The 27,997-nt window shown below is 42.1% G+C and overlaps 1 protein-coding gene and 1 long non-coding RNA gene across 6 annotated transcripts in view; one reads left to right on the top strand and one right to left on the bottom strand.

Annotated features, from left to right (window-relative positions):
- inpp4b (inositol polyphosphate-4-phosphatase type II B) overlaps nucleotides 1-3,129 on the top strand; it is a 201,922-nt gene extending 198,793 nt beyond the window's left edge. Inside the window, exon 22 of the mRNA XM_079758920.1 lies at nucleotides 2,790-3,129. Coding sequence (XP_079615046.1) covers nucleotides 2,790-2,922 — 133 coding nt within the window. The 3' untranslated portion in view covers nucleotides 2,923-3,129. The remainder of the gene's footprint in view (nucleotides 1-2,789) is intronic.
- Nucleotides 3,130-3,201: 72 nt separating this feature from the next.
- The window catches only part of LOC307091787, a 34,776-nt gene continuing 9,980 nt past the window's right edge, over nucleotides 3,202-27,997 (bottom strand). The window contains exons 3-7 of one of the 5 annotated variants that reach the window (XR_013812760.1): nucleotides 7,734-7,829; nucleotides 7,333-7,426; nucleotides 6,990-7,037; nucleotides 6,312-6,443; nucleotides 3,202-5,914 (exon numbers count right to left, since the gene is read on the bottom strand). This is a non-coding gene — a long non-coding RNA (uncharacterized lncRNA). Of the gene's footprint in view, nucleotides 5,915-6,311; nucleotides 6,444-6,989; nucleotides 7,038-7,332; nucleotides 7,830-27,997 lie in introns of all 5 variants that reach the window. The other 4 variants (XR_013812762.1, XR_013812759.1, XR_013812761.1 and 1 more) reach the window with 4 other exon arrangements.

The following is a 27,997-nucleotide window of genomic DNA, read 5'->3' as shown; positions in this document are numbered from 1 at the left end:
TAAAACACCAGGCTGAGGACAGCACGTATTGACCCCATAGCCTCTGGCGTCGTGGCGAGTTCTAACTTACGGTTGACCCCAGACTCCCTGGCACCGTGTCAAGCCTTGGATTTGAATCCAGAGGCGTTTTAAATGCTTTCTTCTATTAGATATATAGGCCTAATAATAATCATGGTTTACCGTAGAATATAATCATTCATTTCTTCCATATAAACAGGAAAACGTCCTTGAGGCACAGCTGCAGATAGGGATGCCCCTACTCCTTCTGACCTTCCCAGGAATGCAGCTCGTGGTATTCAGCCCTGGCTGTCTCAGTTCCCCTCAAGGGCGATGAGGAAGGTTCAAACTATTAACGAAGTGGTCCATCAGACACTCAAAGTGTCTGAGTGTCTGATGGAAATGTCCAAGCTGATCTGTCTGATTGCTGCATTCAAAAAGTGTGAGCCATTGTTGCCTCTCATTTATGCTAGTAAGCCCCAATCTCGGTAGGACTTCCGTTTTTGGGGCTTTGGCTACCGCATCCTGCTCCCGCTCTTGATGTTGGGAAACCTTTGATGACGGGAACTCCCCCCACTCTGGATGAGTTTGATGAAATCCATCTGAATCTGTGGTTCGAAATTCAGCGACCAACGTTGATATTGGCGCACATTTCACGTGCATCACAAACACTTTTAGGGTCATTGGTGAAACCCTTTGTGTACCAATGTTTGCCTGAGGATGTTAGGAAGTCCCTATGGTTCAACAGAGTGACTTAATCATGTACCAGGCCAAATACATAGCGAATGTCTGTGTGAATGTCAGCTGATTTACCTTCAGTCCTCAGTTGCCCTCAAGGGGCGATGAGTGCGGTACAAACAGTGAAATGGTTACTATGGTTAATAACTAAGGGGTCTCAGTGCCATGCGAACTACATGTCTCATGGAAATTTACATTTGAATATATAAGTTTATTTGTGTATGTATATATGTGAATATATTTGTGTGTATATATATATATATTTTTTTTATATATTTTTTCTTTTAAGGTGTTAACATCTAATTGGCATAGATTGGCTGTGAATCTCTCGGTGGAGGGAAAAGCCAACTAAACTGGGATTTTTTTTAAATTCTGTTTTCACAAATTAAACATCAGTATGGGTGTGAAACGTAGGATAACATACTTTACACACTGTACAAAGGTATAACAATGCATTTTAATATTTTAAACTGCGATTTCAACCACTATTGAAAGTACTACACTTAACACAAGAGGCAATTGATTAATTAATGAATTAGAAATATACATAATTCACAGAAATGCTGTCTATCCAGACCTAACTTACACCTAAGACCCTTATCAGTCACTCAGGGTATCACAGGCTACTGCTTTAGCTCCAATGAGACGGAGACAAAATGGAAAGCAAGGAACCCAGATCACATTTGCTGCCAAGAGTAAAAAAATAAAATTTAAACATATATCCAAACATATATATATAAATTATTGGTTTGTTCGGTTGCAACACACCATAACTGATCACCGTTTGTCTCTGAGTCCTGGAATGTTTGCTTATCTCTCTTTGGGTTGAAATCAATCTTCATTTTCCAAGCTCTTACAAGCTTAAAGGGGTAGTTCGGAATTTTGGACATAGGGCCTGATTCCCAAGTTAGCCTTGGTATTCTTTATCATTGGAGACAGTTTTCAACACATTTCATTAAGTCCTTCTAGTCGCTCGTGCTAGGCTAGCGCACGGCAATGGGCAAACTAGCCTGCTCTGAGCCTTACCCACTCCACAGTACACCCTAGGTAAATCTATTATAACACCAGACTATAGATGTAAATGTCTGTGTTGATAAAATAATGTAAGAAATAAAACTAACCTCGCATCGCATGAATCATCGCATTTTGAGGGACTACTTTCTCAGCAGCAGCGGAATTTAACCTAGGTATAAGTCCGCCGCTGCCGTAGCCTACTACCAGGAATATAACACTGCTGCTGAGACACAGCAAGTCCCTCAAAATGCAGTGCAATGCAAGGTTGGTTTTATTTCTTACATTATTCTATCAACACAGACATTTACATCGACCGTCTGGCGTTATAGTTGATTTGCCTCGGGTGAGGAGTGGGTAACACAGGCTACTTTTATTAGCAGGCTAGTATTGCCCGTTGTCGTGCGCTAGCCTAGTACGAGCAAACTCTGCCACTAGAAGGACGGAATGAAATGTATTGAAAACTGTCTCCAATGATAAAGAAGGCTAATTTGGGAATCAGGCCCTATGTCCAAAATTCCGAACTATCCCTTTAAGAGAAGCAGGGTGGACTATCAGAAATATAAATATTGATTGGGAGCATGTGTGTCCACCTTCTAGCTCCATCTGATCACCATTAATTCTCACTTATGTATTTATTTCATAGAGGGGAATTTCACTTTAAATTTGTTGCACTAAGTACATGTAAATGCATACAAATACAGATAAGCCACTGGTAATATTCATGGTATTACTTTTTAATACCATGAATGATAATATCTGAAAATATGAAATGCGTATAACTATTTGTGTTGGGAAAAACTATAAAGTATAATATTCAACTAACTGGCTATAATCCCTGTTTTAATAAACATGCTTATTTACTTACAGCACATCTAGCATTGCCACAGTAACACAACCAATGTCAGTGAACAGCCCCTTAGTCATCTTTTCCAAAAGTGTCTCATCTTTGTTTTGCTCATGTTTATCTTCTTTTTTTGTCCCCCCCCCCCCCCCCCATCCCTTGCATTGTTTTTCAACCATCCCTTTATTGGAATCATCAGAGAGGGGTGTCGGATTGAGAACGTACAAAAGAATATTAGATGCAGGAAGTATGCCTTCAACATGCTGCAGCTGATGACGTTTCCCAAGTCCTACCGACCACCTGAGGGAACGTACGGAAAAGTGGACACTTGAGGAAATAAGTATGGACCTGTATAATCAGTGGTGATGTATGCATCCAAATTGTAAATAGAGAAAGAAAATAGCAGTCCCTTCAAAAGCTGCATTGACAGCTTGGTTCCAAACATGTTAATATAATTACACTTTACATTTTTTGAGTCAATTAATGCTTTGAGGATGACTGTTAGAGCTTTTGTCCTGTGTGTGTGGGTGGGTGTGTGTGTGTGTGGGTGGGTGGGTGTGTGGGTGGGTGGGTGGGTGGGTGGGCGGGCGGGCGGGCGGGCGGGCGTGCGTTATGTCATTCTTATAGACAAGTCAAAGATGTAAATAGCTACCTTCTACTTTTACATTAAATTATATTTCCTAGAAAATTATCCTAAATTCCGAACATAGGTTATGTTAATTTCAATGAATTTAATTTAGCATAACATCAGATCTTAAATTCCATTTGGGTTTCCTAACAACCAAGTAATGTAGAAGTATTGCATATTATGAGGCTACAGCCCAAGGCAAACAGCTTATGTACCATGACACTAAGTTGTATAAGACAGGATCATGATCTTTGAATTGTATAGGATATCAGATAATTTTTCATACTGTTAAAAACATAAACATTTTATATTGTATTTTTGTATTCTGAACTAAATTGTATATATAAAGTCACACCAGACCAAAAATGTTTGTTGAAAAGGTGTTATTATACATTTTGCATTGTGCAATTGTGTTATTGAATAAAATATTGTTTTGTTTGACATAAATATTGATTTACGAACCTAAACTTCTTATAAACTTGATGTATTCTTTTGTATATAAAAGAAGATTATGTATATATAAGGTAACACTTTACAATAAGGGTATATTATTAACCATCAATTAACATTTGCTAATGGTGTACAATAATGGTGCTCCTGTTAAATCTGGAATTTATGTATACATTATTTTAATTTAGTTTTATGGTTAATCAATTGACCCTCATTGTAAAGTGATACTATATACAGTCAGGTCCATAAGTATTGGGACATCGACACAATTCTAATCTTTTTGGCTCTACACCACCACAATGGGTTTGAAATGAAACAAACAGGATGTGCTTTAACTGCAGACTTTCAGCTTTAATTTGAGGATATTAACATCCAAATCAGGTGAACGGTGTAGGAATAACAGTTTGTATATGTGCCTCCCACTTTTTAAGGGACCAAAAGTAATGGGACAAATTAACAATCATAAATCAAACTTTCCCTTTTTAATACTTGGTTGCAAATCCTTTGCAGTCAATTACAGCCTGAAGTCTGGAACGCATAGACACTACCAGATGCTGGGTTTCATCTCTGGTGATGCTCTGCCAGGTCTCTACGGCAACTGTCTTCAGTTCCTCAGATTTAGGTCAGGTGATTGACTTGGCCATTGCATAACATTTTACTTCTTTGCCTTAAAAAACTTTGTTTGCTTTCGCAGTATGCTTCGGGTCATTGTCCATCTGCACCGTGAAGCATTTGGCTGAATATGAGCAGATAATATTGCCTGAAACATTTCAGAATTCATCCTGCTGCTTTTGTCAGCAGTCACATCATCAATAAATACAAGGGAACCAGTTCCATTGGCAGCCATACATGCCCACGCCATGACACTACAACCACCATGCTTCACTGATGAGGTATACTTTGGATCATGAGCAGTTATCTTTGTCTCATCTGTCCTTAGGATGTTGTTCCAGAACTGTGAAGGCTTTTTTAGATGTTGTTTGGCAAACTCTAATCTGGCCTTCCTGTTTTTGAGGCTCACCCATGGTTTACATCTTGTGACGAACCCTCTGTATTCACTCTGGTGAAGTCTTCTCTTGATTGTTGACTTTGGCACACAGACACCTACCTCCTGGAGAGTGTTCTTGATCTGGCCAACTGTTGTGAAGGGTGTTTTCTTCACCAGGGAAAGAATTCTTCGGTCATCCACCACAGTTGTTTTCCGTGGTCTTCCGGGTCTTTTGGTGTTGCTGAGCTCACCGGTGCGTTCTTTCTTTTTAAGAATGTTCCAAGCAGTTGATTTGGTCACCCTAATGTTTTTACTATCTCTCTGATGGGTTTGTTTTGATTCTTCAGCCAAATGATGGCTTGCTTCACTGATAGTGATAGCTCTTTGGATCTCATATTGAGAGTTGACAACAACAGATTCCAAATGCAAATAGCACACTTGAAATGAACTCCAGACCTTTTATCTGCTCCTTGTAAATGGGATAATGAGGGAATAACACACACCAAGCCATGCAGCAGCCAATTGTCCCATTACTTTTGGTCCCTTAAAAAGTGGGAGGCACATATACAAATTGTTGTAATTCTTACACCTGATTTGGATATAAATCCCCTCAAATTAAAGCTGAAAGTCGGCAGTTAAAGCACATCTTGTTTGTTTAATTTCAAATACATTGTGGTGGTGTATAGAGCCAAAAAGATTAGAATTGTGTCGATGTCCCAATATTTATGGACCTGACTGTATACTCAGTTATATAAAGTATAAACTGGACATGACAAAATATGGTACAAAGCTTACTGTTATGGTTGTAATATGTTACCTACTGACAGTCGATAGGCATTAATGCCAGAAGAAATGGCATAAGCTTATATTTGTATTGTTTATCTGAGAATATATTGAATTTGACGGGACAACTTAATTACAGCACGAGTGAATAATCAATAACAAAAGTGACGTAATCATCATAAGGATTTGATAATATATCCTATACAAATACAATATATTTCCTTTTTCAGAATCTTGCACTGCAATAAATGAATCATGATAGTGTTAGTGCAGCAACTGTAAACAAAGTATACCATTATCTACTATATAAAATACATTCGCGTTAGACGGACGACAGTAATGCTCATTTCCTTCAGTTACTATAACATCAACGTCCTGCCTGTTGTGAATTCCTTTTCTGCAATAGTTCCGTGAAGTTCTGAAGGAATTTTGTGGCAGGTACTAGAGTCTGTGCTTCACATGGTGGACAGTTGACCTAGAAATATTAAGGATTAAATTATTAATTATGGAAACAAAATGAAAGAATGCCCTGCATACAAACCAAACATTCAGATTTTAGTTTGGTTTACAATGACCAATCTTTGCTAACAATAGCTAAATAATAAAACAACACATTTATCCTCAGCAGAAAGCCTGCTTTAAGTAAATAATACATAAAATAGTAATAAATTAATGTATTATTGCCATAATGTGTAAAGGTCTGTACTGATTGACTGTGATGGGATTGAGATGGGGAGGAACCTGTGACGTTGAATCAGTTTAAGCATCAATATCTTAAAGCACTTATTTTAAGAGATAATAAACACAGATCCCCCCTAATCACTTCAATGGTTGCTCATTGTATGTGTCTTCTGATAAAAAACAGGACTTACAGAGCTAAGTTGTGACGGTAGTATCTTTTTTATATGATAAATCTCATGTTCTTCATCCATTATTTCCTCTTCCAAGATTATGACCTCCAGTTCACACACATAACAGATTAAGGACATATTTTTGCATTTTTCCTAAAAAAAGAAAAACACAACTTTAGAATATAGCCACAGAGTGATAATCAAACTGGATTTTCACACAATACCTCTGATATTGGAAGTAATAATTACTAGGTTCCAGTAATTTTCCAATAACAGAAGTCAATAATATTATCTCTATTATTTTAAACAATAACACACTTTAGTTAATTTGGGTGCTGAAACCTTAATTTCATGTTGTGCTTAAATTAACTATTGCCAAGGCACACATATTTCATCTGTATTTTCCCATAGTCAGAAAATGTGCTTCCATTTTAGATCTTTAATTTAGTCATTACAAATAATACTTGGATGGTAGAGTTCTGTGTTCTATTGCATTTATTTAAGTGTTATGCTTCTGAATTAACGTTTCATAAATTCTTGGCAGCAACCAGTTTGTTTTAATCTAGGTAGATCATAATGAAGATTCAAATATTTCAATAATTGAAACAGTTCATTAAAAATATTGGCTCAATAAATGCTTTGTGATGTAAGAGCCCACTTGTTAATCATCTATTTATAATATATGAATCTAGAACATACAGGATTCTCAGGCGTAGGAGCGTAGGAGTAAAGTAAGGCATCCGATTGCTGAAAAGAAAGTAAAAATAAATTACAAAGATGGAGACAAATGAATTACAAACATTTCCTAATGACAGTGAATTACCCTTAATTAACCTTTTTGCTGTAGTTCAACTATAGCCTTTATTTTATTGAGGTTCATTACCCATCACTTAAGCCATTTCAAGTCTAGTTTATGGCTGTAACAACTGATAGGCCAGTCTAATCAATCATGCATCAATCATTTGCTTGTAATGGCTAATCAATGGTAATAAAATAGTGTCCCTCTACTATATATTACAGTGGATGTGATTCCTGTTCTCACCTCAATGCTGGAATTTATTCTCTTCAGCAATCGATAAAGTTCTATTGTAACATTGGTGGGGGCAGCAGTGGCACAGGTAGAGCTGCTCAGGATGCTAAAACAGAACAAGAGAGTTCAGGTCAATGTGTCAGGACAAAGAATGTATTTGTGAGAAAAAAAGAATTCACTGCCAAATAAGCCCGCCTTTTCCCGGCATGGGTCACAGGTTTACACTGACCGAGGTAATATGCCAGCTTGATTTCGCACCCCAGTTTACCCTCAGACCCTTCACATAATGGGGGTTTCATTTTCATGTAAATGCGATTAGACGGCTTCGCGGTTTCAGATGCAGGAAACAGAAACAGGAAATAGCTGAGAGAGAGCAGGTTAACTGGTCGTTAAGACAACCGCAAGCTGCTTACCATTGTGGGAGAGAAGGTGATGCAGTCGCATTTAACGAAGACGTTGAAAGATGGTGCGATCTACGAGAAAGCAGCAGAGGAACTTTCCTTACGAGGCTTTCGTCGGGATAAAAAACAAGTGGTCAGCAAAAAAAAAAATATTTTTTTACACTTGGAAAAAGTAGCCTACGCTGAGATGTCGTCAACTAATTTGTGCATGCGAGTGGCTTGAAAGTGGCGGATTATACCCTGTCGGTTTTACACAGGCAAGACAGAGAAAACGGCTTGGCAGGTAAAAATGCATTACGATACAAATACTTTGTTAGGAGATCAGTAAACCTAGGGAGATGTATGTCAAAACTGGCATCATACTGTATACATTGTTTTCGTTGGCGTTTTGGAATCATATTTTGTATTTGCTAAAAGGCCACCTTCAGATGAATTAAAGGAGAAGGTTACTGCTGTTGTTTTTTAAAAAAGTTGACACATCACAAAAAAATCCTCAAAAGTGAGTTATTTCATTTGCTGACGGCAAATGAAATAACTCGGTCAATCGAACACAGGCGCTCAATTTAAGACCGTCGATCTCAAACAAGCACTCTGCAAAGTTAAGTGTGCTGAGCAGAATTTCTCCCACCGCCACCCCAGCCTCCACCTGCTTGGCTCTACTCTGTATCACATCGTCATCTATACAATGGGTTGAGATATTTGATGTACCAACAGTGCTCCCTGTGTCATATGATGTTGGTATGCAGTTGGTATTCTGTATCTGACATCTGGAGCACCAGAAAGGAATAGAACCATACCGCCAAACGAATTACCATTTCATGCAACAAATTGTTAAATCTATAACATCCCTGACCCAATGTACCTAATAGGGGCTTAATAGCCCTTATACTTACTATACTATACTTATAGAGTTAACCCCGAAAAGACAGTGCTCACCCTGCAAAAACTGCATTTTGCTCAAGGTAGACTAAGGACATTGAAGTCTGGAATCAAGAAACGTCCAGCTGTGGGTTCAATAACCTAAATACTGGGCTATCCAAGGGCCAACTGTATTTATTGTTTGCAAACGATAGGGAGGCATTGAATGTGGATTGGACCGAGGACTGTTGCCTGATGTAAACAGCTCATAGGGAGTAAGAAAACGAAACTTGTGTAACCAATTTTAGGAGTGTAAAAGTGAATTACAGTATAATATAAGTTGGACTAACAATAAGACCAGGACCAGAATCAGAAGAGACCAAATTCGAGAGGAGCCACTATACTGAGCAACAACAATGAGGCAGACACAAGAGTAACAATTGAGTAGCCACTCTTATATTTTACAGTGAACAAAGTAATTTGTCTGGTTCGTACAAAATGCAAAATATTATACCAAACAGTAAGAAAAATAAAAAAAATAGTGTGCACACTTAAAACAAAAATGTCTGTTGGGGCCCTTAAAATAAAAGGAGTTGTTGAAAGTTCACCTGATTCCAAGGTTCCTTGTAGTGTAATGTGAGTGTATTATTTGTGTGAATGAGTGTGTAGGTGAATATCTCCTCGGTGCTAATCTTCAATCAGGGTAGTTGGCTCGCCATCTTTCACAGCAGGAAGTTGTCCTGAACCTCAGACTCTCAGTCCTCTAAAAAACCTGACCGTTGCTCTGTGTATCAAGGTGGAGCATGCCGATGCCGAACCTCGTAGCAGCTCTCCGGAGGACAGGCAAGCAGTTAGCCAACGTAACTCTCCTTCGTTCAGCCACTTGGCTCCAGACCTCCACTGGGTAAGTGCTCCGACTCTTTTTTCCTTTTTCACAGGTTTCACTCTGGGTTTTTTTCTCTAGTTTTCCTCTTCTCCTTAACACACAGCTGCCCTCGCTTCCCGGGCCGAGATCCGAAAAGACCGGAAGAGCAACGCGACTGCACTTCCTCTCCGAGCCGACAGGCTGAGCGTGGCCTGCGTAGCTTCTGATTGGCTGCTGAGAACTAGGTACCCCACGTGGGACCATGCGAGTTGAAATTATCAGTGTCTCTTACACCTGGTTACACTTGCATTTCAGTAGACCAGATATCTTACTACTATATTAGCAGGCCTGTCCACCAGTCACTCAAGTAACTCATGTAGTAGCGCATGTGCCAAGCAGCCTGCAGCTCACACACACACAGCAGGCGCATACATATACCGCAAGCACGCACATACACACCGCATACACACACACGCACATGCGCACGAACATACACGGAATCGCATGCACGCACACACACACATACATACACACGCACGCGAACACACCGCACGTCAAGACAAAGGCAGCGACACATACACGGAAGCGCACACACAGGCACGCACACACACGCGCACACACTGCACGTCAAGACATGTTTTAAAAATAACAGCTCCGGCATCGACACAAACGCAAGTAAGAACAAACACGCACACGCACACACTGCAGCGACACTTGCCCTTAAACATAACGGCTCCTCCATCGACACACTCGCAGGTAAGAACACAAACGCACGCGCACACACCCCAGCGACACTCGCCCAGGTAAGACGTTATGTTTTAACATAACGGCTCCGTTGACAAACTCTCCGAGGTAACACGTTCTGTCTATTGACTGTAGAAATTGCGATAAAAGAAGGGAAGAGACAATTTCTCACCTCGACAAGCAATGGCAGGTCGTTCATTTTGTCATAAACCTTTAAAGGTCCCATGGCATGAAAATCTCACTTTATGAGGTTATCTTACATAAATATGAGTTCCCCTATCCTGCCCATGGTTCCCCAGTGGCTAAAACTTGTGTTCGGTATAAAACGAGCACTAGGTGCTCGCCTTTGAAAAAATGGAGGCTCAAGCTCGCTGATTTGGAATGTGGTCCCTTATGTCGTCCTAAAGGATCTAAGCTCCTCCCCTTTCTCTGCCTTGCCTGCCCAGAGAATCTGGCCCGCCAATGAGCCACGACCGTGCGAGCGCCGTGTGTGTGTGTGTGTGATTACACACACTGTAACGCAAGTGTTACAGTGTGGCAGCCGGCAGCGGGCAGCGGGAAGCAGGCAGCGCGCAGTTCAGTCTAGACCTGGTTATTGCACGGCTTCTTGCCAAAACGAAAAAATAACTTCACACGGTGTGTCTTTTTACAATTTATTCGTTACCAGCAATCGTAGTGTTGATCAGCAGAGAAATAGTCCGCCAAAGACGTTGATGCCGCTTGGCAACCAAAGACGCTGGGGTAGACAAGTTACCGGACTACTACTATGGAAGAAATTAATGATTATATTCTAAGGTAAACCATGATTATTATTAGGCCTATATATCTAATGGTAGAAAGCATCTAAAAACACCTCTGGACTCTTATCTAGGACTTGGCACAGCGCCAGGGAGTCTGGGGTCAACCGTAAGTTAGAACTCGCCACGACACCAGAGGCTATGGGGTCAATGCGTGCTGGCCTCAGCCTGGGGTTTTAGATTAGTGTTGCCGGCCACTCGCTTAAAGGAATGTATGACTGATCGGCCATGGGTGGCCGTGGGTGGACACCTCAAACAAGAAACAGCTTTGTACATGAGGATAAAAAAGAGGCCGGGATCTGTTGACCGGAAGTGCTTTGCAAACTAAGGCTTTGTTGTTGCCTTTGTAACGATAAAGTCTTTTTGTCATACTTGCTCCGGACCCCTCGATTTCTTTTGCTCTCTTAGTTAGTTGAAGTGATAGAACTCGGTTATTTTCTACCACATATTTGGCGTCACGAACAGGATTGAAGAACAGAGACACACCAGCTCCGGGACTAAGGACGGGGCGCGGGCGGATCACACAACCAGAGCTCATAAAATCAAAGGTAAGCTGACTTACCATTTTTCAGAAAAAGTTGTTTGATCTGTCCTTGCCCCGTCTGAACGCTGAGCAGCAGGTAAAGTGTCTCTTCAATTTAACGAACCAAAGTTATAGATAAAGAGAGAGAGAAATGGGGGAGCCCCGGGAGAGATTGACGTGCGCGCGCACATAACCATAAATGCTCTGTGGTTTGGACTGACTAACACGCTTTGTGGTTCTAAATTTATACGAGTTGTTGTTATTGGTATAACAATAAGTAGGCCGACTGTAAGTCCTGTGCCTGTCTTCTAGAGGAACGAATTAGAGAGAAAGTTCCAATAGGACAGTGAAAGCAGGCCCGCAGGTTTATGAGGACAGACCTGTAGGATTTCGGACAATATCCCAGAATGAGTGTTGGGTTGTCAAAAATAATTCATTACTGTAGATGAATTCATTTTATTTGAGGAGAGCTTTTTTGGGACGCCGACTAGTGAATTTTCAATTCTCATTTTGGTCCAGTTGAGCTGCAGTTCCTGCACCAGGATGGTGAATTTCTAATTCCGATCTTGACATTTGGAGAAAACAGGCTTCTCACATTTTTGAATAGATAAGTATATTCAATTCAGTCTATTCAGTGAGCACAGCCCACTGCACAGGAAGGTGGAGAGAGAGAGAGAGAGAGAGAGAGAGAGAGAGAGAGAGAGAGAGAGAGAGAGAGAGAGAGAGAGAGAGAGAGAGAGAGAGTTTCTTGTTTGTTCTTGATCTAGTCGAGTTGGTTGAATGATTGACGTGTTCAACCATTATTTTAAAAAAAATAAGCTTGTTGTTTAAAGTGCCGTTTGAATGAGTTTACTGTGCTAATCGTGGGCCAATCGAGCTGCAGATTTGGAAGAAGTGAGAGGGCAAATTTGTAATTCTGATCTTGGCGCTGTGAGACAATAGCTTTCTTGTTTGAAATTCTGGTTGATTGATTATATATCCGACCGTTCATGTTTTTAAGCAAAAGGCCAGTTTTAACGCTTGGTCAACCTTTTATTTGTAATTAAAGACGAGTTAGTGACTAGTCCCACTCAGCATCTTGTACGACAAATTAGGCCCGTTTTACGATACACTATTAAAAGTTGTAGGCCTATAAATCGTTTTATTTCTGTATTCAAGCCGCGATAGGATTAAGTTACCTCGGAGACTTGTACGGCTCGTTTTCTTTTTGTTTATTCTGTCCTAAATAAATTAGACAGACAGAGAATAGTTAATTTGTTTGAAGTAAATGTGTAAACCTTCTTTGATTTAAACATTGCGCGCTGACCCAGACCGTGATCAGAGAGGAGCAGAGGGTGGGGGCCAAGGAGCAGAGCAGGACTAAAAATAGCCCAGCAGGGTCCCACAATCTAATCGCAGAGAGAGCAGCGCCGGGGAGGAGGACACATTTGTAGCCACAGAGATAAAATAGAACATTTAAACTAACGGGTAGAATAAACTCAAATACATTTTATTAATAATAGTGTTTTAACACCAAAAAGATGAATATAGTACCGACGGCAGCGGAGATTTTGAGTAGAGACCGTCTATTGCTCAAAGATGAGATAAATAAAGGCCTTAGAGAAGAGGGACAGGGAAAAGTTAGTACTAGCTTTGTTCCAAGAGGAGGGAGAGAGATGGCGAGCATTACAGAGGGTGGCTAGAGAAATGATAACTAATGACGAGAAGGCTCAACCGCTGCCCCCGAAGTTTGAGCCCCCGCCGTACAAACCAGGATTGTACCCATTGATAACAGGCACGGTAGACATTAAAGGGGAAGTCACACTAAATGAAGGAGATAAGAAGTGTAACACACAGGAAAGGAGGGGCGCACCCATACACATGGACTGCGCCAGGGAGTCTGGGGTCAACCGTAAGTTAGAACTCGCCACGACACCAGAGGCTATGGGGTCAATGCGTGCTGGCCTCAGCCTGGGGTTTTAGATTAGTGTTGCCGGCCACTCGCTTAAAGGAATGTATGACTGATCGGCCATGGGTGGCCGTGGGTGGACACCTCAAACAAGAAACAGCTTTGTACATGAGGATAAAAAAGAGGCCGGGATCTGTTGACCGGAAGTGCTTTGCAAACTAAGGCTTTGTTGTTGCCTTTGTAACGATAAAGTCTTTTTGTCATACTTGCTCCGGACCCCTCGATTTCTTTTGCTCTCTTAGTTAGTTGAAGTGATAGAACTCGGTTATTTTCTACCACATATTTGGCGTCACGAACAGGATTGAAGAACAGAGACACACCAGCTCCGGGACTAAGGACGGGGCGCGGGCGGATCACACAACCAGAGCTCATAAAATCAAAGGTAAGCTGACTTACCATTTTTCAGAAAAAGTTGTTTGATCTGTCCTTGCCCCGTCTGAACGCTGAGCAGCAGGTAAAGTGTCTCTTCAATTTAACGAACCAAAGTTATAGATAAAGAGAGAGAGAAATGGGGGAGCCCCGGGAGAGATTGACGTGCGCGCGCACATAACCATAAATGCTCTGTGGTTTGGACTGACTAACACGCTTTGTGGTTCTAAATTTATACGAGTTGTTGTTATTGGTATAACAATAAGTAGGCCGACTGTAAGTCCTGTGCCTGTCTTCTAGAGGAACGAATTAGAGAGAAAGTTCCAATAGGACAGTGAAAGCAGGCCCGCAGGTTTATGAGGACAGACCTGTAGGATTTCGGACAATATCCCAGAATGAGTGTTGGGTTGTCAAAAATAATTCATTACTGTAGATGAATTCATTTTATTTGAGGAGAGCTTTTTCGGGACGCCGACTAGTGAATTTTCAATTCTCATTTTGGTCCAGTTGAGCTGCAGTTCCTGCACCAGGATGGTGAATTTCTAATTCCGATCTTGACATTTGGAGAAAACAGGCTTCTCACATTTTTGAATAGATAAGTATATTCAATTCAGTCTATTCAGTGAGCACAGCCCACTGCACAGGAAGGTGGAGAGAGAGAGAGAGAGAGAGAGAGAGAGAGAGAGAGAGAGAGGGAGAGAGAGAGAGAGAGAGAGAGAGAGAGAGAGTTTCTTGTTTGTTCTTGATCTAGTCGAGTTGGTTGAATGATTGACGTGTTCAACCATTATTTTAAAAAAAATAAGCTTGTTGTTTAAAGTGCCGTTTGAATGAGTTTACTGTGCTAATCGTGGGCCAATCGAGCTGCAGATTTGGAAGAAGTGAGAGGGCAAATTTGTAATTCTGATCTTGGCGCTGTGAGACAATAGCTTTCTTGTTTGAAATTCTGGTTGATTGATTATATATCCGACCGTTCATGTTTTTAAGCAAAAGGCCAGTTTTAACGCTTGGTCAACCTTTTATTTGTAATTAAAGACGAGTTAGTGACTAGTCCCACTCAGCATCTTGTACGACAAATTAGGCCCGTTTTACGATACACTATTAAAAGTTGTAGGCCTATAAATCGTTTTATTTCTGTATTCAAGCCGCGATAGGATTAAGTTACCTCGGAGACTTGTACGGCTCGTTTTCTTTTTGTTTATTCTGTCCTAAATAAATTAGACAGACAGAGAATAGTTAATTTGTTTGAAGTAAATGTGTAAACCTTCTTTGATTTAAACATTGCGCGCTGACCCAGACCGTGATCAGAGAGGAGCAGAGGGTGGGGGCCAAGGAGCAGAGCAGGACTAAAAATAGCCCAGCAGGGTCCCACAATCTAATCGCAGAGAGAGCAGCGCCGGGGAGGAGGACACATTTGTAGCCACAGAGATAAAATAGAACATTTAAACTAACGGGTAGAATAAACTCAAATACATTTTATTAATAATAGTGTTTTAACACCAAAAAGATGAATATAGTACCGACGGCAGCGGAGATTTTGAGTAGAGACCGTCTATTGCTCAAAGATGAGATAAATAAAGGCCTTAGAGAAGAGGGACAGGGAAAAGTTAGTACTAGCTTTGTTCCAAGAGGAGGGAGAGAGATGGCGAGCATTACAGAGGGTGGCTAGAGAAATGACAACTAATGACGAGAAGGCTCAACCGCTGCCCCCGAAGTTTGAAACCCCCGCCGTACAAACCAGGATTGTACCCATTGATAACAGGCACGGTAGACATTAAAGGGGAAGTCACACTAAATGAAGGAGATAAGAAGTGTAACACACAGGAAAGGAGGGGCGCACCCATACACATGGACTGCGCCAGGGAGTCTGGGGTCAACCGTAAGTTAGAACTCGCCACGACACCAGAGGCTATGGGGTCAATGCGTGCTGGCCTCAGCCTGGGGTTTTAGATTAGTGTTGCCGGCCACTCGCTTAAAGGAATGTATGACTGATCGGCCATGGGTGGCCGTGGGTGGACACCTCAAACAAGAAACAGCTTTGTACATGAGGATAAAAAAGAGGCCGGGATCTGTTGACCGGAAGTGCTTTGCAAACTAAGGCTTTGTTGTTGCCTTTGTAACGATAAAGTCTTTTTGTCATACTTGCTCCGGACCCCTCGATTTCTTTTGCTCTCTTAGTTAGTTGAAGTGATAGAACTCGGTTATTTTCTACCACATATTTGGCGTCACGAACAGGATTGAAGAACAGAGACACACCAGCTCCGGGACTAAGGACGGGGCGCGGGCGGATCACACAACCAGAGCTCATAAAATCAAAGGTAAGCTGACTTACCATTTTTCAGAAAAAGTTGTTTGATCTGTCCTTGCCCCGTCTGAACGCTGAGCAGCAGGTAAAGTGTCTCTTCAATTTAACGAACCAAAGTTATAGATAAAGAGAGAGAGAAATGGGGGAGCCCCGGGAGAGATTGACGTGCGCGCGCACATAACCATAAATGCTCTGTGGTTTGGACTGACTAACACGCTTTGTGGTTCTAAATTTATACGAGTTGTTGTTATTGGTATAACAATAAGTAGGCCGACTGTAAGTCCTGTGCCTGTCTTCTAGAGGAACGAATTAGAGAGAAAGTTCCAATAGGACAGTGAAAGCAGGCCCGCAGGTTTATGAGGACAGACCTGTAGGATTTCGGACAATATCCCAGAATGAGTGTTGGGTTGTCAAAAATAATTCATTACTGTAGATGAATTCATTTTATTTGAGGAGAGCTTTTTTGGGACGCCGACTAGTGAATTTTCAATTCTCATTTTGGTCCAGTTGAGCTGCAGTTCCTGCACCAGGATGGTGAATTTCTAATTCCGATCTTGACATTTGGAGAAAACAGGCTTCTCACATTTTTGAATAGATAAGTATATTCAATTCAGTCTATTCAGTGAGCACAGCCCACTGCACAGGAAGGTGGAGAGAGAGAGAGAGAGAGAGAGAGAGAGAGAGAGAGAGAGAGAGAGAGTTTCTTGTTTGTTCTTGATCTAGTCGAGTTGGTTGAATGATTGACGTGTTCAACCATTATTTTAAAAAAAATAAGCTTGTTGTTTAAAGTGCCGTTTGAATGAGTTTACTGTGCTAATCGTGGGCCAATCGAGCTGCAGATTTGGAAGAAGTGAGAGGGCAAATTTGTAATTCTGATCTTGGCGCTGTGAGACAATAGCTTTCTTGTTTGAAATTCTGGTTGATTGATTATATATCCGACCGTTCATGTTTTTAAGCAAAAGGCCAGTTTTAACGCTTGGTCAACCTTTTATTTGTAATTAAAGACGAGTTAGTGACTAGTCCCACTCAGCATCTTGTACGACAAATTAGGCCCGTTTTACGATACACTATTAAAAGTTGTAGGCCTATAAATCGTTTTATTTCTGTATTCAAGCCGCGATAGGATTAAGTTACCTCGGAGACTTGTACGGCTCGTTTTCTTTTTGTTTATTCTGTCCTAAATAAATTAGACAGACAGAGAATAGTTAATTTGTTTGAAGTAAATGTGTAAACCTTCTTTGATTTAAACATTGCGCGCTGACCCAGACCGTGATCAGAGAGGAGCAGAGGGTGGGGGCCAAGGAGCAGAGCAGGACTAAAAATAGCCCAGCAGGGACCCACAATCTAATCGCAGAGAGAGCAGCGCCGGGGAGGAGGACACATTTGTAGCCACAGAGATAAAATAGAACATTTAAACTAACGGGTAGAATAAACTCAAATACATTTTATTATTAATAGTGTTTTAACACCAAAAAGATGAATATAGTACCGACGGCAGCGGAGATTTTGAGTAGAGACCGTCTATTGCTCAAAGATGAGATAAATAAAGGCCTTAGAGAAGAGGGACAGGGAAAAGTTAGTACTAGCTTTGTTCCAAGAGGAGGGAGAGAGATGGCGAGCATTACAGAGGGTGGCTAGAGAAATGACAACTAATGACGAGAAGGCTCAACCGCTGCCCCCGAAGTTTGAAACCCCCGCCGTACAAACCAGGATTGTACCCATTGATAACAGGCACGGTAGACATTAAAGGGGAAGTCACACTAAATGAAGGAGATAAGAAGTGTAACACACAGGAAAGGAGGGGCGCACCCATACACATGGACTGCGCCAGGGAGTCTGGGGTCAACCGTAAGTTAGAACTCGCCACGACACCAGAGGCTATGGGGTCAATGCGTGCTGGCCTCAGCCTGGGGTTTTAGATTAGTGTTGCCGGCCACTCGCTTAAAGGAATGTATGACTGATCGGCCATGGGTGGCCGTGGGTGGACACCTCAAACAAGAAACAGCTTTGTACATGAGGATAAAAAAGAGGCCGGGATCTGTTGACCGGAAGTGCTTTGCAAACTAAGGCTTTGTTGTTGCCTTTGTAACGATAAAGTCTTTTTGTCATACTTGCTCCGGACCCCTCGATTTCTTTTGCTCTCTTAGTTAGTTGAAGTGATAGAACTCGGTTATTTTCTACCACATATTTGGCGTCACGAACAGGATTGAAGAACAGAGACACACCAGCTCCGGGACTAAGGACGGGGCGCGGGCGGATCACACAACCAGAGCTCATAAAATCAAAGGTAAGCTGACTTACCATTTTTCAGAAAAAGTTGTTTGATCTGTCCTTGCCCCGTCTGAACGCTGAGCAGCAGGTAAAGTGTCTCTTCAATTTAACGAACCAAAGTTATAGATAAAGAGAGAGAGAAATGGGGGAGCCCCGGGAGAGATTGACGTGCGCGCGCACATAACCATAAATGCTCTGTGGTTTGGACTGACTAACACGCTTTGTGGTTCTAAATTTATACGAGTTGTTGTTATTGGTATAACAATAAGTAGGCCGACTGTAAGTCCTGTGCCTGTCTTCTAGAGGAACGAATTAGAGAGAAAGTTCCAATAGGACAGTGAAAGCAGGCCCGCAGGTTTATGAGGACAGACCTGTAGGATTTCGGACAATATCCCAGAATGAGTGTTGGGTTGTCAAAAATAATTCATTACTGTAGATGAATTCATTTTATTTGAGGAGAGCTTTTTTGGGACGCCGACTAGTGAATTTTCAATTCTCATTTTGGTCCAGTTGAGCTGCAGTTCCTGCACCAGGATGGTGAATTTCTAATTCCGATCTTGACATTTGGAGAAAACAGGCTTCTCACATTTTTGAATAGATAAGTATATTCAATTCAGTCTATTCAGTGAGCACAGCCCACTGCACAGGAAGGTGGAGAGAGAGAGAGAGAGAGAGAGAGAGAGAGAGAGAGAGAGAGAGAGAGAGAGAGAGAGAGAGAGAGAGAGAGAGAGAGAGAGAGAGAGAGAGTTTCTTGTTTGTTCTTGATCTAGTCGAGTTGGTTGAATGATTGACGTGTTCAACCATTATTTTAAAAAAAATAAGCTTGTTGTTTAAAGTGCCGTTTGAATGAGTTTACTGTGCTAATCGTGGGCCAATCGAGCTGCAGATTTGGAAGAAGTGAGAGGGCAAATTTGTAATTCTGATCTTGGCGCTGTGAGACAATAGCTTTCTTGTTTGAAATTCTGGTTGATTGATTATATATCCGACCGTTCATGTTTTTAAGCAAAAGGCCAGTTTTAACGCTTGGTCAACCTTTTATTTGTAATTAAAGACGAGTTAGTGACTAGTCCCACTCAGCATCTTGTACGACAAATTAGGCCCGTTTTACGATACACTATTAAAAGTTGTAGGCCTATAAATCGTTTTATTTCTGTATTCAAGCCGCGATAGGATTAAGTTACCTCGGAGACTTGTACGGCTCGTTTTCTTTTTGTTTATTCTGTCCTAAATAAATTAGACGGACAGAGAATAGTTAATTTGTTTGAAGTAAATGTGTAAACCTTCTTTGATTTAAACATTGCGCGCTGACCCAGACCGTGATCAGAGAGGAGCAGAGGGTGGGGGCCAAGGAGCAGAGCAGGACTAAAAATAGCCCAGCAGGGTCCCACAATCTAATCGCAGAGAGAGCAGCGCCGGGGAGGAGGACACATTTGTAGCCACAGAGATAAAATAGAACATTTAAACTAACGGGTAGAATAAACTCAAATACATTTTATTATTAATAGTGTTTTAACACCAAAAAGATGAATATAGTACCGACGGCAGCGGAGATTTTGAGTAGAGACCGTCTATTGCTCAAAGATGAGATAAATAAAGGCCTTAGAGAAGAGGGACAGGGAAAAGTTAGTACTAGCTTTGTTCCAAGAGGAGGGAGAGAGATGGCGAGCATTACAGAGGGTGGCTAGAGAAATGATAACTAATGACGAGAAGGCTCAACCGCTGCCCCCGAAGTTTGAGCCCCCGCCGTACAAACCAGGATTGTACCCATTGATAACAGGCACGGTAGACATTAAAGGGGAAGTCACACTAAATGAAGGAGATAAGAAGTGTAACACACAGGAAAGGAGGGGCGCACCCATACACATGGACTGCGCCAGGGAGTCTGGGGTCAACCGTAAGTTAGAACTCGCCACGACACCAGAGGCTATGGGGTCAATGCGTGCTGGCCTCAGCCTGGGGTTTTAGATTAGTGTTGCCGGCCACTCGCTTAAAGGAATGTATGACTGATCGGCCATGGGTGGCCGTGGGTGGACACCTCAAACAAGAAACAGCTTTGTACATGAGGATAAAAAAGAGGCCGGGATCTGTTGACCGGAAGTGCTTTGCAAACTAAGGCTTTGTTGTTGCCTTTGTAACGATAAAGTCTTTTTGTCATACTTGCTCCGGACCCCTCGATTTCTTTTGCTCTCTTAGTTAGTTGAAGTGATAGAACTCGGTTATTTTCTACCACATATTTGGCGTCACGAACAGGATTGAAGAACAGAGACACACCAGCTCCGGGACTAAGGACGGGGCGCGGGCGGATCACACAACCAGAGCTCATAAAATCAAAGGTAAGCTGACTTACCATTTTTCAGAAAAAGTTGTTTGATCTGTCCTTGCCCCGTCTGAACGCTGAGCAGCAGGTAAAGTGTCTCTTCAATTTAACGAACCAAAGTTATAGATAAAGAGAGAGAGAAATGGGGGAGCCCCGGGAGAGATTGACGTGCGCGCGCACATAACCATAAATGCTCTGTGGTTTGGACTGACTAACACGCTTTGTGGTTCTAAATTTATACGAGTTGTTGTTATTGGTATAACAATAAGTAGGCCGACTGTAAGTCCTGTGCCTGTCTTCTAGAGGAACGAATTAGAGAGAAAGTTCCAATAGGACAGTGAAAGCAGGCCCGCAGGTTTATGAGGACAGACCTGTAGGATTTCGGACAATATCCCAGAATGAGTGTTGGGTTGTCAAAAATAATTCATTACTGTAGATGAATTCATTTTATTTGAGGAGAGCTTTTTTGGGACGCCGACTAGTGAATTTTCAATTCTCATTTTGGTCCAGTTGAGCTGCAGTTCCTGCACCAGGATGGTGAATTTCTAATTCCGATCTTGACATTTGGAGAAAACAGGCTTCTCACATTTTTGAATAGATAAGTATATTCAATTCAGTCTATTCAGTGAGCACAGCCCACTGCACAGGAAGGTGGAGAGAGAGAGAGAGAGAGAGAGAGAGAGAGAGAGAGAGAGAGAGAGAGAGAGAGAGAGAGAGAGAGTTTCTTGTTTGTTCTTGATCTAGTCGAGTTGGTTGAATGATTGACGTGTTCAACCATTATTTTAAAAAAAATAAGCTTGTTGTTTAAAGTGCCGTTTGAATGAGTTTACTGTGCTAATCGTGGGCCAATCGAGCTGCAGATTTGGAAGAAGTGAGAGGGCAAATTTGTAATTCTGATCTTGGCGCTGTGAGACAATAGCTTTCTTGTTTGAAATTCTGGTTGATTGATTATATATCCGACCGTTCATGTTTTTAAGCAAAAGGCCAGTTTTAACGCTTGGTCAACCTTTTATTTGTAATTAAAGACGAGTTAGTGACTAGTTCCACTCAGCATCTTGTACGACAAATTAGGCCCGTTTTACGATACACTATTAAAAGTTGTAGGCCTATAAATCGTTTTATTTCTGTATTCAAGCCGCGATAGGATTAAGTTACCTCGGAGACTTGTACGGCTCGTTTTCTTTTTGTTTATTCTGTCCTAAATAAATTAGACAGACAGAGAATAGTTAATTTGTTTGAAGTAAATGTGTAAACCTTCTTTGATTTAAACATTGCGCGCTGACCCAGACCGTGATCAGAGAGGAGCAGAGGGTGGGGGCCAAGGAGCAGAGCAGGACTAAAAATAGCCCAGCAGGGTCCCACAATCTAATCGCAGAGAGAGCAGCGCCGGGGAGGAGGACACATTTGTAGCCACAGAGATAAAATAGAACATTTAAACTAACGGGTAGAATAAACTCAAATACATTTTATTATTAATAGTGTTTTAACACCAAAAAGATGAATATAGTACCGACGGCAGCGGAGATTTTGAGTAGAGACCGTCTATTGCTCAAAGATGAGATAAATAAAGGCCTTAGAGAAGAGGGACAGGGAAAAGTTAGTACTAGCTTTGTTCCAAGAGGAGGGAGAGAGATGGCGAGCATTACAGAGGGTGGCTAGAGAAATGACAACTAATGACGAGAAGGCTCAACCGCTGCCCCCGAAGTTTGAGCCCCCGCCGTACAAACCAGGATTGTACCCATTGATAACAGGCACGGTAGACATTAAAGGGGAAGTCACACTAAATGAAGGAGATAAGAAGTGTAACACACAGGAAAGGAGGGGCGCACCCATACACATGGACTGCGCCAGGGAGTCTGGGGTCAACCGTAAGTTAGAACTCGCCACGACACCAGAGGCTATGGGGTCAATGCGTGCTGGCCTCAGCCTGGGGTTTTAGATTAGTGTTGCCGGCCACTCGCTTAAAGGAATGTATGACTGATCGGCCATGGGTGGCCGTGGGTGGACACCTCAAACAAGAAACAGCTTTGTACATGAGGATAAAAAAGAGGCCGGGATCTGTTGACCGGAAGTGCTTTGCAAACTAAGGCTTTGTTGTTGCCTTTGTAACGATAAAGTCTTTTTGTCATACTTGCTCCGGACCCCTCGATTTCTTTTGCTCTCTTAGTTAGTTGAAGTGATAGAACTCGGTTATTTTCTACCACATATTTGGCGTCACGAACAGGATTGAAGAACAGAGACACACCAGCTCCGGGACTAAGGACGGGGCGCGGGCGGATCACACAACCAGAGCTCATAAAATCAAAGGTAAGCTGACTTACCATTTTTCAGAAAAAGTTGTTTGATCTGTCCTTGCCCCGTCTGAACGCTGAGCAGCAGGTAAAGTGTCTCTTCAATTTAACGAACCAAAGTTATAGATAAAGAGAGAGAGAAATGGGGGAGCCCCGGGAGAGATTGACGTGCGCGCGCACATAACCATAAATGCTCTGTGGTTTGGACTGACTAACACGCTTTGTGGTTCTAAATTTATACGAGTTGTTGTTATTGGTATAACAATAAGTAGGCCGACTGTAAGTCCTGTGCCTGTCTTCTAGAGGAACGAATTAGAGAGAAAGTTCCAATAGGACAGTGAAAGCAGGCCCGCAGGTTTATGAGGACAGACCTGTAGGATTTCGGACAATATCCCAGAATGAGTGTTGGGTTGTCAAAAATAATTCATTACTGTAGATGAATTCATTTTATTTGAGGAGAGCTTTTTCGGGACGCCGACTAGTGAATTTTCAATTCTCATTTTGGTCCAGTTGAGCTGCAGTTCCTGCACCAGGATGGTGAATTTCTAATTCCGATCTTGACATTTGGAGAAAACAGGCTTCTCACATTTTTGAATAGATAAGTATATTCAATTCAGTCTATTCAGTGAGCACAGCCCACTGCACAGGAAGGTGGAGAGAGAGAGAGAGAGAGAGAGAGAGAGAGAGAGAGAGAGAGAGAGAGAGAGAGAGAGAGAGAGAGAGAGTTTCTTGTTTGTTCTTGATCTAGTCGAGTTGGTTGAATGATTGACGTGTTCAACCATTATTTTAAAAAAAATAAGCTTGTTGTTTAAAGTGCCGTTTGAATGAGTTTACTGTGCTAATCGTGGGCCAATCGAGCTGCAGATTTGGAAGAAGTGAGAGGGCAAATTTGTAATTCTGATCTTGGCGCTGTGAGACAATAGCTTTCTTGTTTGAAATTCTGGTTGATTGATTATATATCCGACCGTTCATGTTTTTAAGCAAAAGGCCAGTTTTAACGCTTGGTCAACCTTTTATTTGTAATTAAAGACGAGTTAGTGACTAGTCCCACTCAGCATCTTGTACGACAAATTAGGCCCGTTTTACGATACACTATTAAAAGTTGTAGGCCTATAAATCGTTTTATTTCTGTATTCAAGCCGCGATAGGATTAAGTTACCTCGGAGACTTGTACGGCTCGTTTTCTTTTTGTTTATTCTGTCCTAAATAAATTAGACAGACAGAGAATAGTTAATTTGTTTGAAGTAAATGTGTAAACCTTCTTTGATTTAAACATTGCGCGCTGACCCAGACCGTGATCAGAGAGGAGCAGAGGGTGGGGGCCAAGGAGCAGAGCAGGACTAAAAATAGCCCAGCAGGGTCCCACAATCTAATCGCAGAGAGAGCAGCGCCGGGGAGGAGGACACATTTGTAGCCACAGAGATAAAATAGAACATTTAAACTAACGGGTAGAATAAACTCAAATACATTTTATTAATAATAGTGTTTTAACACCAAAAAGATGAATATAGTACCGACGGCAGCGGAGATTTTGAGTAGAGACCGTCTATTGCTCAAAGATGAGATAAATAAAGGCCTTAGAGAAGAGGGACAGGGAAAAGTTAGTACTAGCTTTGTTCCAAGAGGAGGGAGAGAGATGGCGAGCATTACAGAGGGTGGCTAGAGAAATGATAACTAATGACGAGAAGGCTCAACCGCTGCCCCCGAAGTTTGAGCCCCCGCCGTACAAACCAGGATTGTACCCATTGATAACAGGCACGGTAGACATTAAAGGGGAAGTCACACTAAATGAAGGAGATAAGAAGTGTAACACACAGGAAAGGAGGGGCGCACCCATACACATGGACTGCGCCAGGGAGTCTGGGGTCAACCGTAAGTTAGAACTCGCCACGACACCAGAGGCTATGGGGTCAATGCGTGCTGGCCTCAGCCTGGGGTTTTAGATTAGTGTTGCCGGCCACTCGCTTAAAGGAATGTATGACTGATCGGCCATGGGTGGCCGTGGGTGGACACCTCAAACAAGAAACAGCTTTGTACATGAGGATAAAAAAGAGGCCGGGATCTGTTGACCGGAAGTGCTTTGCAAACTAAGGCTTTGTTGTTGCCTTTGTAACGATAAAGTCTTTTTGTCATACTTGCTCCGGACCCCTCGATTTCTTTTGCTCTCTTAGTTAGTTGAAGTGATAGAACTCGGTTATTTTCTACCACATATTTGGCGTCACGAACAGGATTGAAGAACAGAGACACACCAGCTCCGGGACTAAGGACGGGGCGCGGGCGGATCACACAACCAGAGCTCATAAAATCAAAGGTAAGCTGACTTACCATTTTTCAGAAAAAGTTGTTTGATCTGTCCTTGCCCCGTCTGAACGCTGAGCAGCAGGTAAAGTGTCTCTTCAATTTAACGAACCAAAGTTATAGATAAAGAGAGAGAGAAATGGGGGAGCCCCGGGAGAGATTGACGTGCGCGCGCACATAACCATAAATGCTCTGTGGTTTGGACTGACTAACACGCTTTGTGGTTCTAAATTTATACGAGTTGTTGTTATTGGTATAACAATAAGTAGGCCGACTGTAAGTCCTGTGCCTGTCTTCTAGAGGAACGAATTAGAGAGAAAGTTCCAATAGGACAGTGAAAGCAGGCCCGCAGGTTTATGAGGACAGACCTGTAGGATTTCGGACAATATCCCAGAATGAGTGTTGGGTTGTCAAAAATAATTCATTACTGTAGATGAATTCATTTTATTTGAGGAGAGCTTTTTTGGGACGCCGACTAGTGAATTTTCAATTCTCATTTTGGTCCAGTTGAGCTGCAGTTCCTGCACCAGGATGGTGAATTTCTAATTCCGATCTTGACATTTGGAGAAAACAGGCTTCTCACATTTTTGAATAGATAAGTATATTCAATTCAGTCTATTCAGTGAGCACAGCCCACTGCACAGGAAGGTGGAGAGAGAGAGAGAGAGAGAGAGAGAGAGAGAGAGAGAGAGAGAGAGAGAGAGAGAGAGAGAGAGAGAGAGAGAGAGTTTCTTGTTTGTTCTTGATCTAGTCGAGTTGGTTGAATGATTGACGTGTTCAACCATTATTTTAAAAAAAATAAGCTTGTTGTTTAAAGTGCCGTTTGAATGAGTTTACTGTGCTAATCGTGGGCCAATCGAGCTGCAGATTTGGAAGAAGTGAGAGGGCAAATTTGTAATTCTGATCTTGGCGCTGTGAGACAATAGCTTTCTTGTTTGAAATTCTGGTTGATTGATTATATATCCGACCGTTCATGTTTTTAAGCAAAAGGCCAGTTTTAACGCTTGGTCAACCTTTTATTTGTAATTAAAGACGAGTTAGTGACTAGTCCCACTCAGCATCTTGTACGACAAATTAGGCCCGTTTTACGATACACTATTAAAAGTTGTAGGCCTATAAATCGTTTTATTTCTGTATTCAAGCCGCGATAGGATTAAGTTACCTCGGAGACTTGTACGGCTCGTTTTCTTTTTGTTTATTCTGTCCTAAATAAATTAGACAGACAGAGAATAGTTAATTTGTTTGAAGTAAATGTGTAAACCTTCTTTGATTTAAACATTGCGCGCTGACCCAGACCGTGATCAGAGAGGAGCAGAGGGTGGGGGCCAAGGAGCAGAGCAGGACTAAAAATAGCCCAGCAGGGTCCCACAATCTAATCGCAGAGAGAGCAGCGCCGGGGAGGAGGACACATTTGTAGCCACAGAGATAAAATAGAACATTTAAACTAACGGGTAGAATAAACTCAAATACATTTTATTAATAATAGTGTTTTAACACCAAAAAGATGAATATAGTACCGACGGCAGCGGAGATTTTGAGTAGAGACCGTCTATTGCTCAAAGATGAGATAAATAAAGGCCTTAGAGAAGAGGGACAGGGAAAAGTTAGTACTAGCTTTGTTCCAAGAGGAGGGAGAGAGATGGCGAGCATTACAGAGGGTGGCTAGAGAAATGACAACTAATGACGAGAAGGCTCAACCGCTGCCCCCGAAGTTTGAGCCCCCGCCGTACAAACCAGGATTGTACCCATTGATAACAGGCACGGTAGACATTAAAGGGGAAGTCACACTAAATGAAGGAGATAAGAAGTGTAACACACAGGAAAGGAGGGGCGCACCCATACACATGGACTGTTATGAAAGCAAGGGAAGAGTGTAACAATGCGAAGGAGAGTTTCAGTGTGAACCCAGGGACAGAGGAGCCTGGCTGCTGTAAAGCATTACAAAGCCCCCCAGCACTCGAGTTACATGAGAAGCATAGTAGAACACATGAGGAGAGAAGAGCACCCGACACGTCATCAGGAAATTATCCTATTCTAGTTGATGGACAACAGGCATTCTCTCCCCCAGTACAACAGCCTCAGAGCCAATGGTCACCTACTCCACCTGTCATACATGTACACATATATAATTCTGGGAACCCAACAAATGGAAATAGGCAGAAACGGTACAAGGGGCCCCAAGGACAGTATAAAAATAATCAACAACAGGGGCCCCAAGGACAGTGTAAAAATAATCAACAGCAGGGATCCCAAAGACAACACAGAGGTCCTTTAATATGGTATGGGTGCAACCAGGTGGGACATACTAAGAGAAATTGTTTGATTAACCCTTTTCCACCACAACAAGGACAGGGCAACAGCTATCAGGGAAAGCAAGAACAAGGAAACCACAACCAGGGACAGCAGGGTCCCTTCATGGGTCAGGGATACTTGGGGTGCCCAGAGAATCCATAGGGGGAGGGTCAGCTTGTAACAATCACAAAACAGGCTGATGAGGAACCAATACTGCAGGTTCTGATAAATGACACGGATCTTGCAGGAAGTGGAGGTAGTTCAGAAAAAAAAAAAAGTTACCTTTGCTTTTGTTCTGAATTTTCTGTGCTATATTTGGTGTGTGTGTGTGTGTGTGTGTGTGTGTACTTGGTGTATGCGTATTTATGTGTGTGGTTGGTAGTGTGTCCTAAAAAAGTGAA

Source organism: Pollachius pollachius (genome assembly GCF_949987615.1).
Source record: "Pollachius pollachius genome assembly, chromosome: 2".
Classification (NCBI taxonomy): domain Eukaryota; kingdom Metazoa; phylum Chordata; class Actinopteri; order Gadiformes; family Gadidae; genus Pollachius; species Pollachius pollachius.
This window is presented reverse-complemented; position numbering and strand designations above follow the sequence as displayed.